The 18,066-nt window shown below is 42.5% G+C and overlaps 1 protein-coding gene across 3 annotated transcripts in view; it reads right to left on the bottom strand.

Annotated features, from left to right (window-relative positions):
- GRM7 (glutamate metabotropic receptor 7) overlaps positions 1–18,066 on the bottom strand; it is an 843,150-nt gene that overhangs the window by 265,915 nt on the left and 559,169 nt on the right. For all 3 annotated transcript variants that reach the window (XM_065884514.1, XM_065884513.1, XM_065884515.1), the window contains exon 7: positions 13,780–13,919. In XM_065884514.1, the coding sequence (XP_065740586.1) occupies positions 13,780–13,919 (140 nt within the window). The remainder of the gene's footprint in view (positions 1–13,779; positions 13,920–18,066) is intronic.

Genomic DNA, 18,066 nt, shown 5'->3' on the forward strand with positions numbered 1-18,066 from the left:
ATTTAAAAGGAGGCAGCCTGCCTCCATAGCCCATGCTTTTTAACACTGTGTCACAGTACCTCTTCGTCGATGACCTATGTCAGCAGATACCTGTTAATACTGACCTACTACTTCCTCTCCACTTTTTAGAAAGGAAAATTAAGGTGGAGAAAGCAGATGTGACTCTGGAAAGGTCACACAGAAGAATCACTGGTAATTTGTGTTTACAAATAATCCTCTCAGCCATTTTAGCTTCACTTGTCTGTAAAAACAAAGTTAAATATAGAGCTGGGGCCCATAAAAGAAGGCACTCCCTAAACCTTGAATACTCTATTATCACAATGCTCACAATACTGGTTGTTCCTAATAAGACGCTTGGCAGTGAAATTTGCAAGGCATCCAGGAAATCTTCAATAGTTCTGCTACAATCTTGCCAGCTAAGGACTACGAAACAGATCAGTTAGTCTTCTGCAGACAGTCGTCCCCTCAAGCGGGATGATACTCATTTGCGTGACAATAACAGTGATGAGAGAATAGCTATTGGTCCCACCGCCCCTTGCCAGACTCCCGACATTCTAATCCGGCACTCTTGATTTAATCCTGTAAACTGGCATTTAGAGCCAAGGTGATCTATACTATTTTTAAAAATTAATTATTTTTGGCTGCGTTGGGTCTTCGTTGTTGCGCACGGGCTTTCTCTAGTTGCGGCGAGCGGGGGCTACCCTTGGTTGCGGCGCGCGGGCTTCTCATTGCGGTGGTCTCGCGCGGGCTCAGTAGTGTGGAGCGTGGGCTTAGCTGTTCCACGGCATGTGGGATCTTCCCGGCCCAGGGCTTGAACCCATGTCTCCTGCATTGGCAGGCGGATTCTTAACCGCTGCACCACCAGGGAAGCCCATGATCTATACTTTTAATGGAAAAAAAAAAAAAAAACTATCAGGAAATAAACTCACAAATCATGTAATTGACTATTTACCAACTTCGATGGGAGCTTCTTATTGAAGAATAAATGATTTCAGGGCAATTTCAAACAGTCACTTTCCAATGCATATCCGTCAATGTGTTAAAGCTCGCTTCCAGAGTGTGATTTCAAACGGCAGGCATCATGTTCCCTGCTAAGATAAAGACCCTCGTGTCCTATTCAGTCACTGTGAAGGCTCTGTTGCAATACGGCTGCACCATAAATCAAGAACGCCTTTGTTATTTATGAAAAGTTTCGCCTTCTTGACGTTTTCCCACCGCATCTTTTCCGTCTTCCTTGTTCTCCGCTTGTTACTTCTTCCTCACTGTCATAGCTGGGAGGACTGTTAGTAGGCAATTGAAAACGCCCCCTACATCTGAATCGATGAGTGTTTGTTCAGGAGGTTGTAAGGAATGAACACCTGTTGGCCAGAGAGCTTGTCTGAATGGCGGGCGAGACAATTCCAAGACCTGAGACAAGGAGTGTAGCTGGAAGACCACTCCTCCTAGGTTCCCCTCACTCCATTTTCCGAGAAGGACAGAGATTTCTCGTTGAGCTCCATAATCAATCAAATGAGAGACGGTAACTGTTGGGGTCAGAAACTCATTGAAGCCACTTTTATTCTTAACAATGGGAAATCAGCTGTGCAGCTGTGTAAAGACCAGCCGGAACGTGTTCCCAGGCATGGGAAACACGTTCACGAATTTGTCCTACTGAGGGCGGGATGGGGACGTTGCTCATTCAGATTTACTTTGGAGGGGAGTTTACTACTCTCAACTGCAGATTTTTTGGAGAAGCTATCTGTAAACAGCATGCTATATCAAATACTGGAAAGTGAAAGATGGCATGAGCAAAACATCCCTAGGAATGGCAGTGCTCACCTGAGAAAACTGGGTGTAGGGTCTTCCAGGTTCAGTAACCAGAAAAATGAACTTTTTTAGACTAAGCCCCCTACTTAGGACAGACACTGTAATTTAAACAGTGTGATAGCGTCAATTATAGGGCTGACTTGCTTAAGTAATTGGAGTAGTTTAGGATGACATATGCTCGGTGGTTGTGCTATTTTGGTTCTAAAGGTTGGAGGATAGTAGAAAAGGGAGATGAGTTTGACTTTTCACCTTGGCCTATGACATTTGACCAAGAATGAACCCTGAATGTGGGTAAAAGTGATGCCACCAAGTAGCCTGTCACTTTGTGTCCCAGAACTCCACTGAGGATGGCTCTGCACACAGCCGGTTTATCAGAGACTAAAGATTTCTAACTCTGACTACCTGCTCACAACAGCTTGCCTGCAACCACCCAGCTTAACAGGATCAAGGAAAGTAAAACTGCCTGTACTAATGTGATTCTACAATCCAAAGAAATTCTTACCCAGGAAGATAAAAGTTACAAATATTTTTCAAGGTTTGTTTTAGGAACTTCCTGAAAATCCATCCATTTGAACAATGTATCACCCCATTCTCAAAAAAAAAAAAAAAAAAAAGAAAAGAAAACATTTCCATCAGGGTAAACAGCTCATTTTCAGGACCAATAATCACTCAACTGGGCTAAATCCCCTCATCAAACAAGAGTTTCACAAAAAGACTTGCTTCAAAACCCTCCTTGCTGGATCCACCAATTCTAAACTGTACTAGCACAGACTTTGCCCAATTCTGATCAAATCTCCCCCATTAAAAAAAGTCCCTTACTCCAGACAGCCAAACTGTAAAAATATTTGCCCTTGCCCTCCCTCTCCTGAGCCTCTACCAAGACTTTCAAGCTGGTAGCCCCCCTTACTGCAGTGAACTACAAATGTGACTTTGCAATATCAACGGGCAATTTTGGTAGCCATGTCAGGGCGTTGACAGTCAACAATTTGCAAATTCCAAGCTATTTGCTACAATGTTCTACTGCTCTATGACCTTTGATATAGACCAGAGAATGTCAGAACTGGGTATACACCTAAGAGTGGAATTTCTAGTTCATATGGCAACTGTATGTTTAACTGTTTCAGAAACTGCCAATCTATTCTTTCTCTGCATTTCTGCTTTGTCATTTAAAGAGAAATAATGCAATGAGAGCAAAATGCTCAGGACTGGGGAGGCTAAAAGAGGAAAACGTTGGAGGTCAACAGAACTCACCCTTGTAGCTTAGCTAAGCCTCCTATGGTATTGGCATCACTTCCTCTTCTGTTAATCTTCAATCCCAACCCCTCACTTGAGAAGGATTCTGTCTACTTATCATGAATTTAGGGTTCTTAATTCAGGGTTCTTCCCCAGACTTTTCCAGGTATGTGATCAGAACATTTATCAAACAGATTAGCTCAATTAGATACTAAAGATGCTTAAGAAAACTGCATACAATTCTTATCTGTTTACACAAATAACGTTAACTCTCAAGGATGAGACTCAAGGATGTATTTTACCACGTGGGGAATATGGGCAATATTTTGCAATAACTGTAAATGGAAAGTGACCTCTCAAAACTGTACAAAAATATTTAACTAAAATATGACACTGATAGAGGGGTATTAAAATTTTTAAAAATTAAAAAGAAAACATTTTAAAAAATATGTTGAGAATGTAATATAGATTTTACAGGCTTCGTCGAAAAGCAAAGTTATGTAGTACAGAACTGTGGTTAGACAAAATAATCTGCCCCCCTCTAACCCCTCCCCCCGACAAAGATTTCCACATCTTAATTTCTTGACCTGTCAATATGTTACCTTACATGGCGAAAGGGACTTTGCAGATGGAATAAGGTTACAGACCTTAAAATAAGGAGATTATCCTGGATTAGCTGGGTGAGCCCCGTGTAATCCCACTGGCCCTTCAGAGCACAGGAGGAAGGCAGAAGGGTCAGTGAGAGATAAAACTGCAATAGAGGAGACAGCAAGCCTTGGAAGCATGAGAGGGACTCGAGGAATGAACGGCAGCCAATGCATCAAGTCGGCCTGGAGTAGCTGGCAGCAGAGAAACAGAGACCTCAGTCCCACAACCACAAGGAACTAAATACTGCCAAGGACCTGGCAGGAAACACATTCTCCCCTAGAGGCTCCAGAAAGAAACAACCCTGTTGGCACCTTGATTTTAGCCCAGTGGGATCCCTATTGGACCTGTGACCCACAGAACCACAAGATAAGAAATTTGTGGTGTTTTATGCAACCACGTTTCTGGTAATTATTATTTTTTTTAAAAGATTCATTTTTTTGATGTGGACCGTTTTTCAAGTCTTTATTGAATTTGTTACAATACTGCTTCTGTTTTATGGTTTTGGTCTTTTGTCCGTGAGGCATGTGGGATCTCAGCTCCCCAACCAGGGATTAAACCTGCACCCCCGGGGCTTCCCTGTGTGGCGCAGTGGTTGAGAGTCCGCCTGCCGATGCAGGGGACGCGGGTTCGGGACGCGGGTTCGTGCCCCGGTCTGGGAAGATCCCACATGCCGCGGAGCGGCTGGGCCCGTGAGCCATGGCCCCTGAGCCTGCACGTCCGGAGCCTGTGCTCCGCAACAGGAGAGGCCACAACAGTGAGAGGCCCGCGTACTGCAAAAAACAAACAAACAAACAACCAAAAACCTGCACCCCCGGAATTGGAAGGCAAAATCTTAACCACTGGACTGCCAGGGAAGTCCCTCTGGTAATTATTTACGGCAGCAAGAAATACGACAAGAAGTATGACCGTGAATCTCATATACTTAGTTATATCGGGGAGAGTACGGTAATTCATTCTCAAAGGGTCCTGGTGAAGTAGCTGTTTTGCTTGACTCGATTTTAAATACACAAGGGGACTGAGGTTCGGGGCTTCCCTGGTGGCGCAGTGGTTGAGAGTCTGCCTGCCGATGCAGGGGACGCGGGTTCTCGCCCCGGTCCGGGAAGATCCCACATGCCGCGGAGCGGCTGGGCCCGTGAGCCACGACCGCTGAGCCTGCGCTCCGCAACGGGAGAGGCCACAACAGTGAGAGGCCCGCGTACCGCAAAAAAAAAAAAAAAAAAAAAAAAAGGGGACTGAGGTTCAAAGATAGTAAATGATTTGCTTTATCTGAGGAGATAGGACTCAAAACTTGTGCTTTTGATGCTGTCCTACCTTATAAGACTATCTCACGGTGGGTTGAAAACACTTCAAATCTGATTCCTACATTTCCATTTTAACACCATCAGGTCATCCTCAGATTTTTGGCTTCCGAGGGCAAACAGGCAGGGGCTACATAAACTCATCTCTTTCCTTTTCTAATTTTGGAATGGCAACAACAGGTGAGAATCCCTGTTATAAGCTCTGTAAACATCCTTATTATTTCTTCCTTCAAATGTGTTTTGCCTGAGCCCAAAACACAGTGAGTAACGAAATTCAACAATTTCCCCACAGAACATAGGCGTATATTAATAAACAAGAAGTGATTTGCTGGAATGCCTACACTGCAAATGAGAAATCATGGGGGTTCAGGCTTCTGTAACGCACATGTTTATGAAACCATATTGATAATTATAAATACTATTCATCTTCCAGACATTCATAGACAGAACACAGTTATACGTCATTGGTTGCCAGAAGAAATGCTGACAACACAAGGGTGATCTTGGTTTCTTTCATTTTCAGTTTGTTTCAGAATATGTACAAATACACGCCTCCACACAAAAGCATTGTTGACTTCACTAAAGCAGTTCTCTTTTGCAGGCTGTATTTATTGACCTTTGTAAAAAAAACATTATTACATACTTATGTCTGTTTTGGTTCATTAACACTATTAGTATATTATTGTTGATTGTTAGAAAACAATTCCCAGAGACCATTTATAAAAAGTCAAGCATACGTGGAAACCAAACTAGTGGAGATAAGTTAGAAACTACTCTAAGTCTAGATGAGGTGCACGAAATGAGATGCCTGTGGGCGTAAGGAATGAGGAGGGGGGTGGAGTTAGCGGGGTGTCAGGCAGTAAGGGATAGTGGGGTCTGTGGTGACATGGAGAACACACACCGCGTCTGAAGTGGGAAGCCTCTACTTAGATCCAGTTAGCTGTAACTGCATGGGACAAAGGCATATTATTGTCTGATCTTCTGATTTTTCAAAAGAAAAGCCAAAAATATAGTTATTCTTATGAAATTTCTTGATTCTTAAAATATTAGCAAGGAATTAAGTTTTTAAACACACCTGCTGTTTGTAATCTGTTTGAGATCTCTAGTGTCAAGTTGGCTGACAACTGGAAAGCAGTACATACTCTACCGGATTGGTACCCGTCCTGTGTAAAATATCACAGATTTAGAGACGCTGACAAATGGAAATAACGTTTGGCACTCTGGTCTCAGGTTAAATGCCATCTTGTCCGAGAGGCTGTCCTTGTCCTGGTTCACAGACCTAGGAACTGGGCAGGACCATGGTTATAAACCAGAGCCCCACGATCCTAAATCCTTTGTTGTTTTGACCCTTTCTCTAACGCAGCATTAAAACCTAGAGAGGCAGGCAGCGGATGCGACCAGTGTTAATGGTGTGATTATGAATCAATTCACTTTCACCAACACAAAAGTAGCCACTGACTCCGCCGCCTGATCCCTCAAGAATAATCATCCCACTCCGTGTTCTCAAATAGCCACAGATAGGTTTCTAAACCTAAAGATCAACTGGAACAAAATTAAAACCAATTCTTTTATCCCTTTTCCTCCTTTTTTCCTGACTGGCTTTATCATTCAGAGACCAAAAGAGTCTACCTTGCAGTGTGAGCCAGCTTTCAGACCACTTGTAAAATTCTTAAGAAACTTGTCTGGTAAACCAAGGTCTTGAATGGATCCCTGAATCACATGGAATTGCTGACTGCAGTAGAATTCTGGATACATCTTCTCATCCATTCATGCAACAAGCACTGGGAATTCTGACAAGTCAAAACTGACAAGCCCAGCCCTAAGTAATTTATAACATAATTCAACTGTTTGTCTGCTTATCTACTCATCTATTTAATACGAAACAAGCCATTGTTACATGCTAAGTATTACGCTAGGTGCTGCGGTATAAAGAAGAAAAAAATACAGCTGAGTGCTAGAAACTGACATTTTCAACAGTTATGGATGAGGCGATAAACTAAGGATATTAAATTATTATTAGAGTTGCTGTTGTAGCTAACATTTGTTGAATACTTACTATGTGCCAGGCACTGTTTTAAGTATGCTACGTACGGTACTACATTTAATTCTAACAATAACCTTATGAAGTTGGTACTATTGTAATCCTGCTTTACAGCTAGTAAGTGGCAGAGCTGAGACTCAGATCCATTTAATCACGTTAGCTGCAAACCTGTAGCCCTAATCACCGATAACGAAACTATAAGATATGAGCCATTAATTATGATGAACAATAAGGTGATTCCGTAAAAGAAGCCTTCACACTGACGCTGAAAGAAGCACTAGATTTTGACAACTTACGTATTTTTCTCTTTGTCAACGTTGATTATGGCTATCCATTACCCCATATCTCACGCAGTGCATTGAAAATTAGGAGCGTGATTAGACTTCTAAAACATCTTTACTGTCGCAATTATGAAACAACAGAGTGATTAGCAGTCTTATGGGCATGGTAAATAAATCTTGATTTGGGGAGAGATAATTGGATGAAACAGTAATTGCTGCGATCAACCGTACTTTTTATGTCTTTAAACGCCCGTGAAAGCCTACATTCTAACTGGCGTGAAAGATTCAATATTTAACAAAATCACAACTCTTAAAATTAATTTTTTATCACCTCAGTTTAATGAAACCTGAAAAAATTCTGCTTTTTGAGGGTAGGCTGACATTTTATTTCCCCCAATTTGGGCACATTAAAACATTTTTTTTTTTCATTTTGGATTGCTGTAGTGAATGAGATAGTAGATAGCAAAGTTACCACACTTAAGTCACCTTCATTCATTGATCAGGGAACAATCCAGAGGGGCTATAAATGGCTTCCAGTAAAGGTTTCCTAGGGCTCAAAGGATGTCACCTCCACCTAGTTTCCCTAAGTTTTGCCTCATTTTCCCTGGAGCTCCTGGCTCTGTGGCCTCCAAATGGCTCCCTGGGGCTCCTGAGGGCCACACCCACCTCCAATAGGAGGTGTTGGATTGGCTGGCAGATTGCCAGTGGTTCATCCTGATTGGACAGTTTACTGCCCATCATCACTATGGCCACAGTGATTGGCTTAGGCTAAATCAGGTGTAGCCCCTGGACTTGGGAACTACGCCGGGCAGACCACATGGCTATAAGAAGCTTGGGCGCTCTTCCCAGAGGGAAGAAGTGTGCTGTGGCTGCTTTCTGTAGAAAATGTCTACCATTAAAAAGGGTTCATGCTAATTTTACACGTCTTTATATATTAACAGCAATAAGCCCAAATGGCTGCTGTGTTCCAGATACTAGTTCTAGTAGGTACATGAAACAATAATTAAAACATAGATTCTTTTAGGAGTTTTCAGTCCCTAGGTAGAAAGTCAGTTCAACAGGGAACAAATCACTTATAAAGCCCCCCACACCTCAGAAGATCACAAAGTTGGACTAGCCTACATACGGGCAGATGACAGAGGTGCCAATAAAGGTTAAGTGATATTTATTCAACCTTCCACGTAAGAGAGTTTGCAGTTCACTGTAGGAGGCTGCCCATTAAGAGTAGGTTTTTTTTTTTTTTAACTTTAATCAACAATTTGGGATTTTAAAGAACGTCAGTTATTTGAAAAAAGGACATTTTAAGCGTATCTAAATTTCCTACTAATTGCAAATAACTGAAAGATGACAGAAGTCACCTTTGTTTCTAATATGCAAAACAGATGTAGAGTTTATTCACATTATAAATTTATAATTTTTTAAACTATCTATGTTTCATTTCTTGTTTTTCCCAAAATATTCCTCATTCCAGTTTTTAAACAGGACTGCATTATTCATTTTAAAATATTTTTTTTCCTCTTCTCCATCTTGGGAATTACTACTTATCCTTCAAATTCCAGTTCAAATATAAGTCAGTGCCTTAAATCAGAACCTATCTAAATGCTGTAAATGCAATTTATCAATTACAGAGCCCTGATCCTATTCTGGGAACTCCAAGGGCAGGGACGTGCCCCTCGTTTCTCCCAGCATCTCCGGGAGCTCCATCCTTTCTGACACCCTGCAGACGAGCAATGGATAGGGTTGCATTATCCCTTTGCCTGCTTCTCTGCCGGGAAAAGTGTTTTCTGGAATCTCTGCATCATACTGTACAAACCTGAGAAAATAAATCAGGGTTCTTTCTGTAGGGGTCGTTAAGTGGGAGAGTGAATGGCTTTGCTCTTAAGGATTTCCTTCTGATGAATTCTTGTTGGTGCAGAAATATCGTAGTAGCAAACCATGTGGTCATGTGTTAGCCTGAGAGGAGACAGGGCCTACAGCTATTACTCCGCCAGTGAGGGCTCAGGGCGCATTCTGTAACAGACAGCGCACTCCTAGGCATCTAAATTCCAGAGGATTGGGTACAGAATGGCAAGCAGTCTGCTCTATAGCCCTGGGATTATAAGACTCTAAAACCTTGACGTCTTAGCTAAGAAACTCATTTGCAATTACTGACCACAGAGAAAGCTCTCCAGGAAATTCCATTCGCTAGAGATGATCTAACTGGGGATTGAAAGAGTACCCCCAAGACTGTAAATGAGAAGTACACTTGTCACTTGACATACTTTATTTTACTTCATTGACTAGGAGAAAGGAAACCTACAAAACTAAGTTTGCCCCAAATTCACTCTCACAGAACTTTTAAGTGAATCAGGATTATTAGAGTAAAAGTAGTATCTTGAGCACGGTGATGCTGGAGGGACAGGACACCAGTCACTGGACAGGCTACGGGCTATGGCCCGGGTCTTCAGTGAGAAGGGTGGAGCGCCCTCTGATCACTGCATTCACCTCCATTTCAGTCTTCTCTTAGTGATTCAAATTGGACTTTACGGTATCGTAAGGAGCCCATAAAAGGCATTAACGTGGTAACCTCTTTCCAAGGCCACTTACCACAGTGGCCACCCTCCGAATTAACCCAGCCCTTCACGGGTCTAAAATTGTCCCTGTTCCTGGCTCAGCCATTTGTACCTTTAAGGTGCATGCTATCCTGAGCATCAATTACTGGGTTCAGCTGAGGAGGTCCTGTCTGCTCTTCCTGCCATACCACTCTCAGCATGACAAAGTAGAATCAGAAATGTTCCTGTTTAGTGCTTAAGTCAAGCTTACATCTCTGGTCTAGCTTCCGTAAACAAAAACAAAAGTCCCAAGTATTTATGGTCGGCCCAACTTGCCAGGCAAATGAAAGAGGATCTTTTAAATTCGGTGCTATTTAGAGGAGTTAGACTGGAACTGTGTCATTTTCTATGAGGTTTTTCAAGGCCTTGGGTTCTCTGCTATTACAGTTTCTCTCTCTCTCTTTCTCTAATGCATTTCAAGGCCCGTTATAGATTAACAACTTACATTTTTTTTTTTTTTATAACTATGACCCGAAACTCTTTTCGGAGCTTCAGATTTATATCCGTTTCGTTTAGGCTTTCATATATTTGGGAAGACTCAACTGGGATTCTCAATTTTTCTCCTCCCATTCCCAGAAGTCTCCCTAATCTCTTGTTATAGCATCCAAACGGCCTCAAGCTATACACGTGGGATTCACTCTTATTTTTCCTTCAAACCCAGTATTATTTTCCCTTTAATCCCAGTACTGAACCCATCACTAAATTATGTTATTCTTCCTATAAGATATATATGTAATTACAGATGTACATATACATATATGTATATGTGTGTGTGTGTGTGTGTGTGTGTGTGTGTGTTTCCACTCATTTCATTACATCTCCACTATTAACACACTCTCTAAGCTAGTGGTTCTCAAAGTAAATATCATCAGCATAACACAGGGGCTCCTTAGAAAGGCAAATATTTGGGCCTCCTTCCACTCCCAGATGTTCTGAATCAGAAACTCTGGGGGTGGGCCCAGCAATACGTGTTTTTACAAGCCTTCCAGATGCTTATGTTGCACACTGAAGTTTGAGAACCCCTTCACTAAGCCATTCTATTTCAGCTCGACAACTGCAGTGCACTCTTAATTGGTCTTTCCACTCCCATGCTTGCCCTTTGCTATATTACCTTCTCAGTAGACAAAATAATTTTTATTCCTAATTCTGATCCAGTCACTCCCTTGCTTAATACTTCTCTGTGGCTTTGAAATGCACTCAGAATAAAATTTTAGAAATATTTACCATGGCCTACAAGGGACTGCCTGCTCTGGCTCTTACCTACTGCCCTAACTTCTCCTCCCCGTCCCCTCCCTTAGCTATACCATGGAGTGCCCACCTGCTGACCTGCTCTGTGGATCACTCGTTCTTCCCCCATCATCTGCTCTTCATCCAGTAGGCCCCTCTCCACCTCCATTATTCCTTCTCCCACCCTGCCTCTTACCACACTTGGGAATTTTCACACACGTATCTCTTGTTTACCATGTAACTCTGCCCTAGATGTTCAATTATGTGCAAACAGGGACCATGTTTATTTCGATTTCCACTGTGTACATACTGCCTCCCACAATGCTTATCACATGACAGGTGCTTTCAAACAAACAAACAAAAAAACCTACTTGTTGAATGGCTAATAAGATACAATTCGTATAAAGCTTAAAATACAAACCAAACAGAATAATCTTCCTGTCAGCTCACTGGGATGGTGATACAGATACAAGCAGAGCCACGCAGGACAATGTACAAAGGAGGTAAACATCCTGTCACGGCTTCATCAACCCCCCCCTTTATGCACAATCCTTCCTTCTAAAAATCATGACCCAAGCTCTACTGCCCCCAAGACATCAATTTTGCATGCTACTCTCAAAAAGCCCTGATCTCAATCATTTCCAAAGTGCCTCCTAAGGTGTACACCAATAAAGGCTAATGGCACAATTTCCAGGTTTGGAAGAGACACTAGAAGGACTTTTCTGGGACAGGGCCTGTGAGGGTTCTTTGTATGTGTCGACTTGATGAGGCCACGGGGGTGCCCCAGTATTTGGTTATACGTTATACAGGGTCTGTCTGTGAGGGAGTTTCTGGATGAGATACACATTTGACTTGGTGACCGGGTAAAGCAGTTGCTCACCAGTGTATGTGTGCCTCAGATAATCTGAGGGGCTGAGCAGAATTAAAGTCTGAATATGAGAGAATCCTCTCTCTCTCTGCCTATCTATGAGCTGGGACATCGGTCTTCTGCTGCCTTCACACTCAGACTGGAGCCATTAACTCTCCTGGGTCTCCAGCTTGCCAAGTGCAGATCTTGGGACTTCTCAGCCTTCATAAGAATTGTGAGTCAATTTCTTAGACTCTATCTATCTATCTTACTGGTTCTGTTTCTCTGGAGAACACATAATAATGCAGGGCCCTGCCAGACACAAGAAAATCGTGTTTGTATGTATTACTATTTCAAAGTAGATCTGTGGACCTTGGCAAGCCCTACCTGATTGATAAGCCTTACCCAATATACCTGTCCACAATATCCCTGGTGAATGTCATACTCAAGCTTGATGCCACATCAAAGGACCTGCTGTAGAACTTCTTGAAGTGTAAATGGTCCAGCACATCTCAGCAGAAGAGGTCCTGCAGCATGCCTACTGCTCTGACTTCTGCCATCACCCCCAGGCTCCAGGACCTCAGCCACCAGGCTCAGGCCTGGCCTATGTAAGTTCCCTCCCAGGAGGGGAAGACAAGCAGGGGATGCATGGTGTGCTGAGCTCCAGCTGTGCTGGGTGCAGCCAGGGTGGAGGGACCCTAGCCCGTGTGTTCTTTCTTCCCTGGGAAGACTGGGTATATTCATTTAAACTAACCATTAATTTCAAATAGGGCATTGTAAGTATTATTAGAAGCACGTTATTGAATGTTGAACCCGAAATATTTAAAAAGTGAAAAAAAAAAAAAACTTAAAAAGGTGGTTGGAAAGCTGTCAGCTAACACCTAGGCAGGCATATTCCAAACAGAACCACTTCAGGGGGATGTAAATGCTAATCACACAAGGCCACTCCATGATGATGGTGCAACAAGACAAAACAAGGTCACTCTGCCATCAAGTGTGAAATTAGACAGAAACAAGGATGCTCTGCAACCACAAAAATAACTCTACATCTCCCTTTTCCAGTTCACATAAGTATCTACTGTTTTTTTGTTAGTGACAATTCTTGCCCAGCTCTTGTCGTCCCACCTCCTAGATCAAAATCACCAAGACACTGAGTTATCAAATTGTCTCTACTTCCTAAGATGACCTAACCCAAAACTCATCCCTGCTTCCTGAAACCTTCTTAGAAACACCCAACTCAGCCCAAACTCTACAGCGAATCCCATCTGAACTCCTACATCCTGAAGAAGCTTTGGTGGCAGGCGCTTGTTTTTCATGCAGTGAGTTAAAGAAACCTAACTGTGTTTGACTACAGATGACTTCCTAATGGGCTCTGACTACTGAACTTTGATATAACCTTGCACAAAAAGATGAAAAGAAAAAAAATACACCAGCAAATAAGGAAGGAAGGAAGGACAGAAGGGAAAAGTAATTTGACCAAGATTAAGATCTCCTCAAAGTATTAAGGTATGAGCTGGTAACTTGTCTGTAAAGCAATCAGAGCCTCAGATTAAACGAGATGATTCACACAGTTGCCGAGTATAACGTCAGGCATGAACTCCACACACATTTCCTATCCGCGCCATCGTCATTGCTATCATTGCTGTATTATTATTGGTCATCAGTCCCTGCTGATGCCCGTAACAAGTTGAATGTTCACTTGCAGATGCTCACAAACATACAGACAAGAAACGTCTGCCTCAGGGAGCGTATTACAAGCCTGTTCATTCATCACAAAAGCAAAGGAAGAGGAACAAGCAAAACTCACATTGAGCTGCAGTTCATCTGTCCACTGTCCGATCAGGCGGTAACCAGGGCTGCTGGTGTTTGTGGTCTGGTACTGGAAGATGTCGTAACGCCCAGGGGCGTCCCCATTCTTGTTAAACATGACTGGGGTGCCTGCGCTGCCTGGTGAACACAAGACAAAGACAGATTTTAGAGTTAAACGAGTTTCCTTCTATCTCTTGCTTCCCGGGTAATGGTCTGGAGACCCGGTGATGAGCGAGGTAGCTAGGAGGTAGCGTTGCTGTTTAATAGGCTCCGCCGAGATGCCCCCTGAAACTCCTGGGCAAGTCATCACGATAGTCTGCGAATGCTAATTATGGAAGGTGGGAAGACAACCTGCTTCCCCCTTTGAACAGCTCAATTTTTTAATATCTTAAAATATTTTATTCTACTTTGTCCTCTCTTTTAAGGAATAACAATCAAATGCATTATTTTCAAGAGAAAATATTAAGCTTTGTTGTTGTTATTATTTTAGTGTCCATCAAACACTAAACTGTGGTCAATAAAGAATCATTTCAAGAAATAAGTACATTTAAAAGATGAAATGCAAGAAAAACAAGCTCAAAAGTTCACTTACGTACATAGCTGAATACTCATTGCATGTAAAAAATATTTCTGGCTGATTATTTCTAATTTGCTTTAAACGACAACCAGCCTTAAATGTTTAGCAGTTTGCCTGGTGAATGCTTCAGAAATAACAGATTCTTTCTCAGTTTTCCATTTGGGTCTTATTTAAAATGTCTATCTTAAGATAAAACCAATGTTTTGCAATAATTAGACACTGAAGTCAATTTAAAAAGGCTAATGCGTGTTTTGAAAAATATATATAAATTCAAAGTTGGATATGAGTGAAAAGTCCCTTAATATTAATCGTGTGGAACAAGTGGCAAAACCATATACAAAGAATGGCAGATGTGAGTTTCGTTTACTTTCAGCAAGACAGCAGTTACAAAAGAATCACCAAGAGTTCCTAACTGAGTGCTATTTCTCTCATGATCTATAAGAAACAGGAAAAAGACCACTGGCTTCAGCATATGTGACTACTGTCTGCTCTTCCTATAAGTTAATACTAGATCAATATTCCCAGCAGAAAACAGGGAAAAAAACCTGTCATTTACAAGGAAGTTTACAGATCAATTACAGGCTGAAACAGAATCACTGAGAAGAGAAGACCATTTTGCTATTTTTAGGGGAGGGACGGGGTAAGTCTTAGGTAATGAGCGTGAAGCACTTATGATAATTCTCATTAAAAATGTCAGCTTCTAATGGTGGCAGAACTCTGCATCTGGCTAGTAGTCATTAGCTTCTTCAGAATCTGGGCCAATGTAGTATTTGCATTGATGACGTGGATGAAAGAAGAACTAAGGCGTGTTAACTGGACAGGAGAGAGAACGCTTGCAACAGTAGAAAAGGGTGTCTACGTTAAGGAAGCAGGCACGACACTGAGAGTGATTCCACACAAACGGTCATTCAACACAAGAATGAAGTTAAAAAAAAATGGGGCCAGAAAGAGGGACAATATATTGGGTGACAAGAGGCATATGAAGTTGCAATCCTGGGCTGAAAGTTACCCCTGCTAGAAGAGAGGGTCCAGCATGTAGGCAGGATACAGGGGCAGCTAAAAAAAACCTCCACACTACCTTACAAGTGTCAGGCACAGACTTTTATGACACTTTTGCCTATTAAAAAAAAAAAAAAATCAGAGCTTGTGGTAGGTTGCAAAATGGTTCCCCAGGTAGGTCTAAGTCCTAACCCCCAGAACCTATGAATGTCATCACACTTGGCAAAGAGATTTTGCAGGTATGATTAAATGAAGGGTCATGAGATGGGAGAGATTATCCTGGATAATGTAGGTGGGCCCAGTGTAATCACAATGGCCCTTACAAGAGGCAGCAGGAGTCAAAGGAGGAAGGAGAAGATGTGAGGATGAAAACAAGAGGCTAGGGTGATGCAAGGAAGGGGTCCTGAGCCCCGGAAGTGCATGTGGCCTTTAGAAGCTAGAAAAAGCAAGGGAGTAGATACTCCTCCAGAGCCTTGAAAAGGAACCAGCCCTGCCTTCACCTTAACTAAAGCTCAGAGAGACCTGTATCAGACTTCCAAACTACAGAACTATAAGATAAAAAATGTGTATTGTTTAAGCTAGCAAATATAGGGTAACCTTTTAATGGCAGCAATAGGAAACTAATGCAAACCTGGAGGGCACAGAGCAATGAGCTTCCTAATTTTACAGGTGAGGAAGTATACCTAGGTTCAGAGAGGGCAATCATTTACCTCAGGCCCACTCCGCTCATTAAATGTGAATAGTGCACCATAACTGGCTCTGGAATCCCCTAGAAAGGGTTTAAATTCCAGGTCTACCACTTCCTATACGTGTGACCTGCATCACATTATTCAGTCTTCCTCTACTTCTGAGTGTCACTAATGCCACTGTCACAGGGTTAGTAAGAATTAAATGTAACGATGTACACAAGGTGCTTAGTCCCATGCCTTTTACATAATAAGTGCTCAATGGATGGCCATGTTTTTTTTTTTTATAGTTTTCACTTTTATTATTGTTTTCTCTGCTAATATCTCAGGACCAGACCCTGATGCATGCTGTCAGACTCCCAGACCAATAATGTTTTCCAATGCATCAAAGGAGTCCCTCCTAACTGGTATTTAATTTAAATTTCTCCCTTGGTGTAAACATTTTTAAAATTTTCCAAACAGCAGGCTAGAATCCACTCTGGGAACGGGCATTCATCCATGAGCAACGCTGATTTCATCCTATGAACTTGAATTTGTGGCTGAATCTGTCTGTGGCCAAGGTCACCATTTCAATTTGTTTCTTCTCTGTTTCTCCTAGACACTAACCCCATGGTCCACAAAGACACCCCTTTAAGCCCTCTCTGTAGAGGAATCAACAGAAGTGTTTCTTACTATTTTTCAGGAAGACATTAATATTCAGATACTCACCTCTCCTCTCTTTCACATTGGATACCAGGATTCATGTTGTACTTTACTATAATTCTACAGCTTCTAGTCATTAAGTAATAGGACGTGAGCTTTTCAGAGTCTTTGAGAGGATAAAGAATATCAGAGGCCTGGAGCTCCAAAGGCTCTCAGCCCACCAGGTAAATATTCATCAGAAAGGTACATACTGCCTCATCTCTCTCTCTCTCTCTCCTTACAATCCTTGTGAGGAGAAATGATTCTTGTGTTGCCCTTTCCATTCTCATTAAAGTTCATGCTTAGAAAAAATAAGGCAGAAGAGCTGAATACATTACCTAAGTGATGTGTAACAATGTATGGTGTGGCTCTGACCTTTTTGATGGATTCTACAATGCAACTGGCATTTTTCAGGCAGTTTTTTTTTTTTTCCCCACACAACTCCTTTTCAACATCACCCCTGAACTTCTTTTTTTTTTTTTTTTTTTTTGCGGTATGCGGGCCTCTCACTGTTGTGGCCTCTCCCGCGGCAGAGCACAGGCTCCGGACGCGCAGGCTCAGCGGCCATGGCTCACGGGCCCAGCCGCTCCGCGGCATGTGGGATCTTCCCGGACCGGGGCACGAACCCGCGTCCCCTGCATCGGCAGGTGGACTCTCAACCACTGCGCCACCAGGGAAGCCCCACCCCTGAACTTCTTGAAAGAGAAAAAGAGGGACTGTGTTCAATGAACTCTATATCAAAAAAATAATGATAATAATAAGGATCAAACGGATCCAGAGAAAATAAATAAGTTATCAAAGGAGAAGCGATCCTCTGCAGGAACCGCCACAATGTGTCAGGGCCAGAACACAAGTGTCCTAAAGTAAAGGAAACAGGGCCACTTGACCAGATGGGATACTCAGAGGAGAGAACACTTGAGAGAATGCACTCAAGTAGGAAATCTCCTTCCCAGATGAGAGCATCTGAGTGAAATTCCTTTTTTTTCTCCTGGATCAAGAAGGATTGGAGATATACGATGCTCCGATGACAAAACAGTCTTCAGCATCAAAGTACTGACCTGACAGGTTTTCTCTTCTCTTCTTACCACCCCATACACAGATTCCAGAAAGGCTACCTTGATTCGTGTTCCAGTTACCTTTTGCTGCTCAACCAACTATCTTAAAACGTGGCACTCAAAAAAAAAAATGACAATCTGTATTTTGTAATTCGGGCAGGGCTTGGCAGAAACAGTGCCTCTCTGGTCCACTCACATCAGCTGGGGCTATGGCTGGAGCACCCACGTGCAGCCTGACCCTTGGCTTCTTGGCTTCCTCCTAACATGGCAGCTGTGTTCGTAATACG

This window comes from Phocoena phocoena, chromosome 10 (genome assembly GCF_963924675.1).
Source record: "Phocoena phocoena chromosome 10, mPhoPho1.1, whole genome shotgun sequence".
NCBI lineage: Eukaryota > Metazoa > Chordata > Mammalia > Artiodactyla > Phocoenidae > Phocoena > Phocoena phocoena.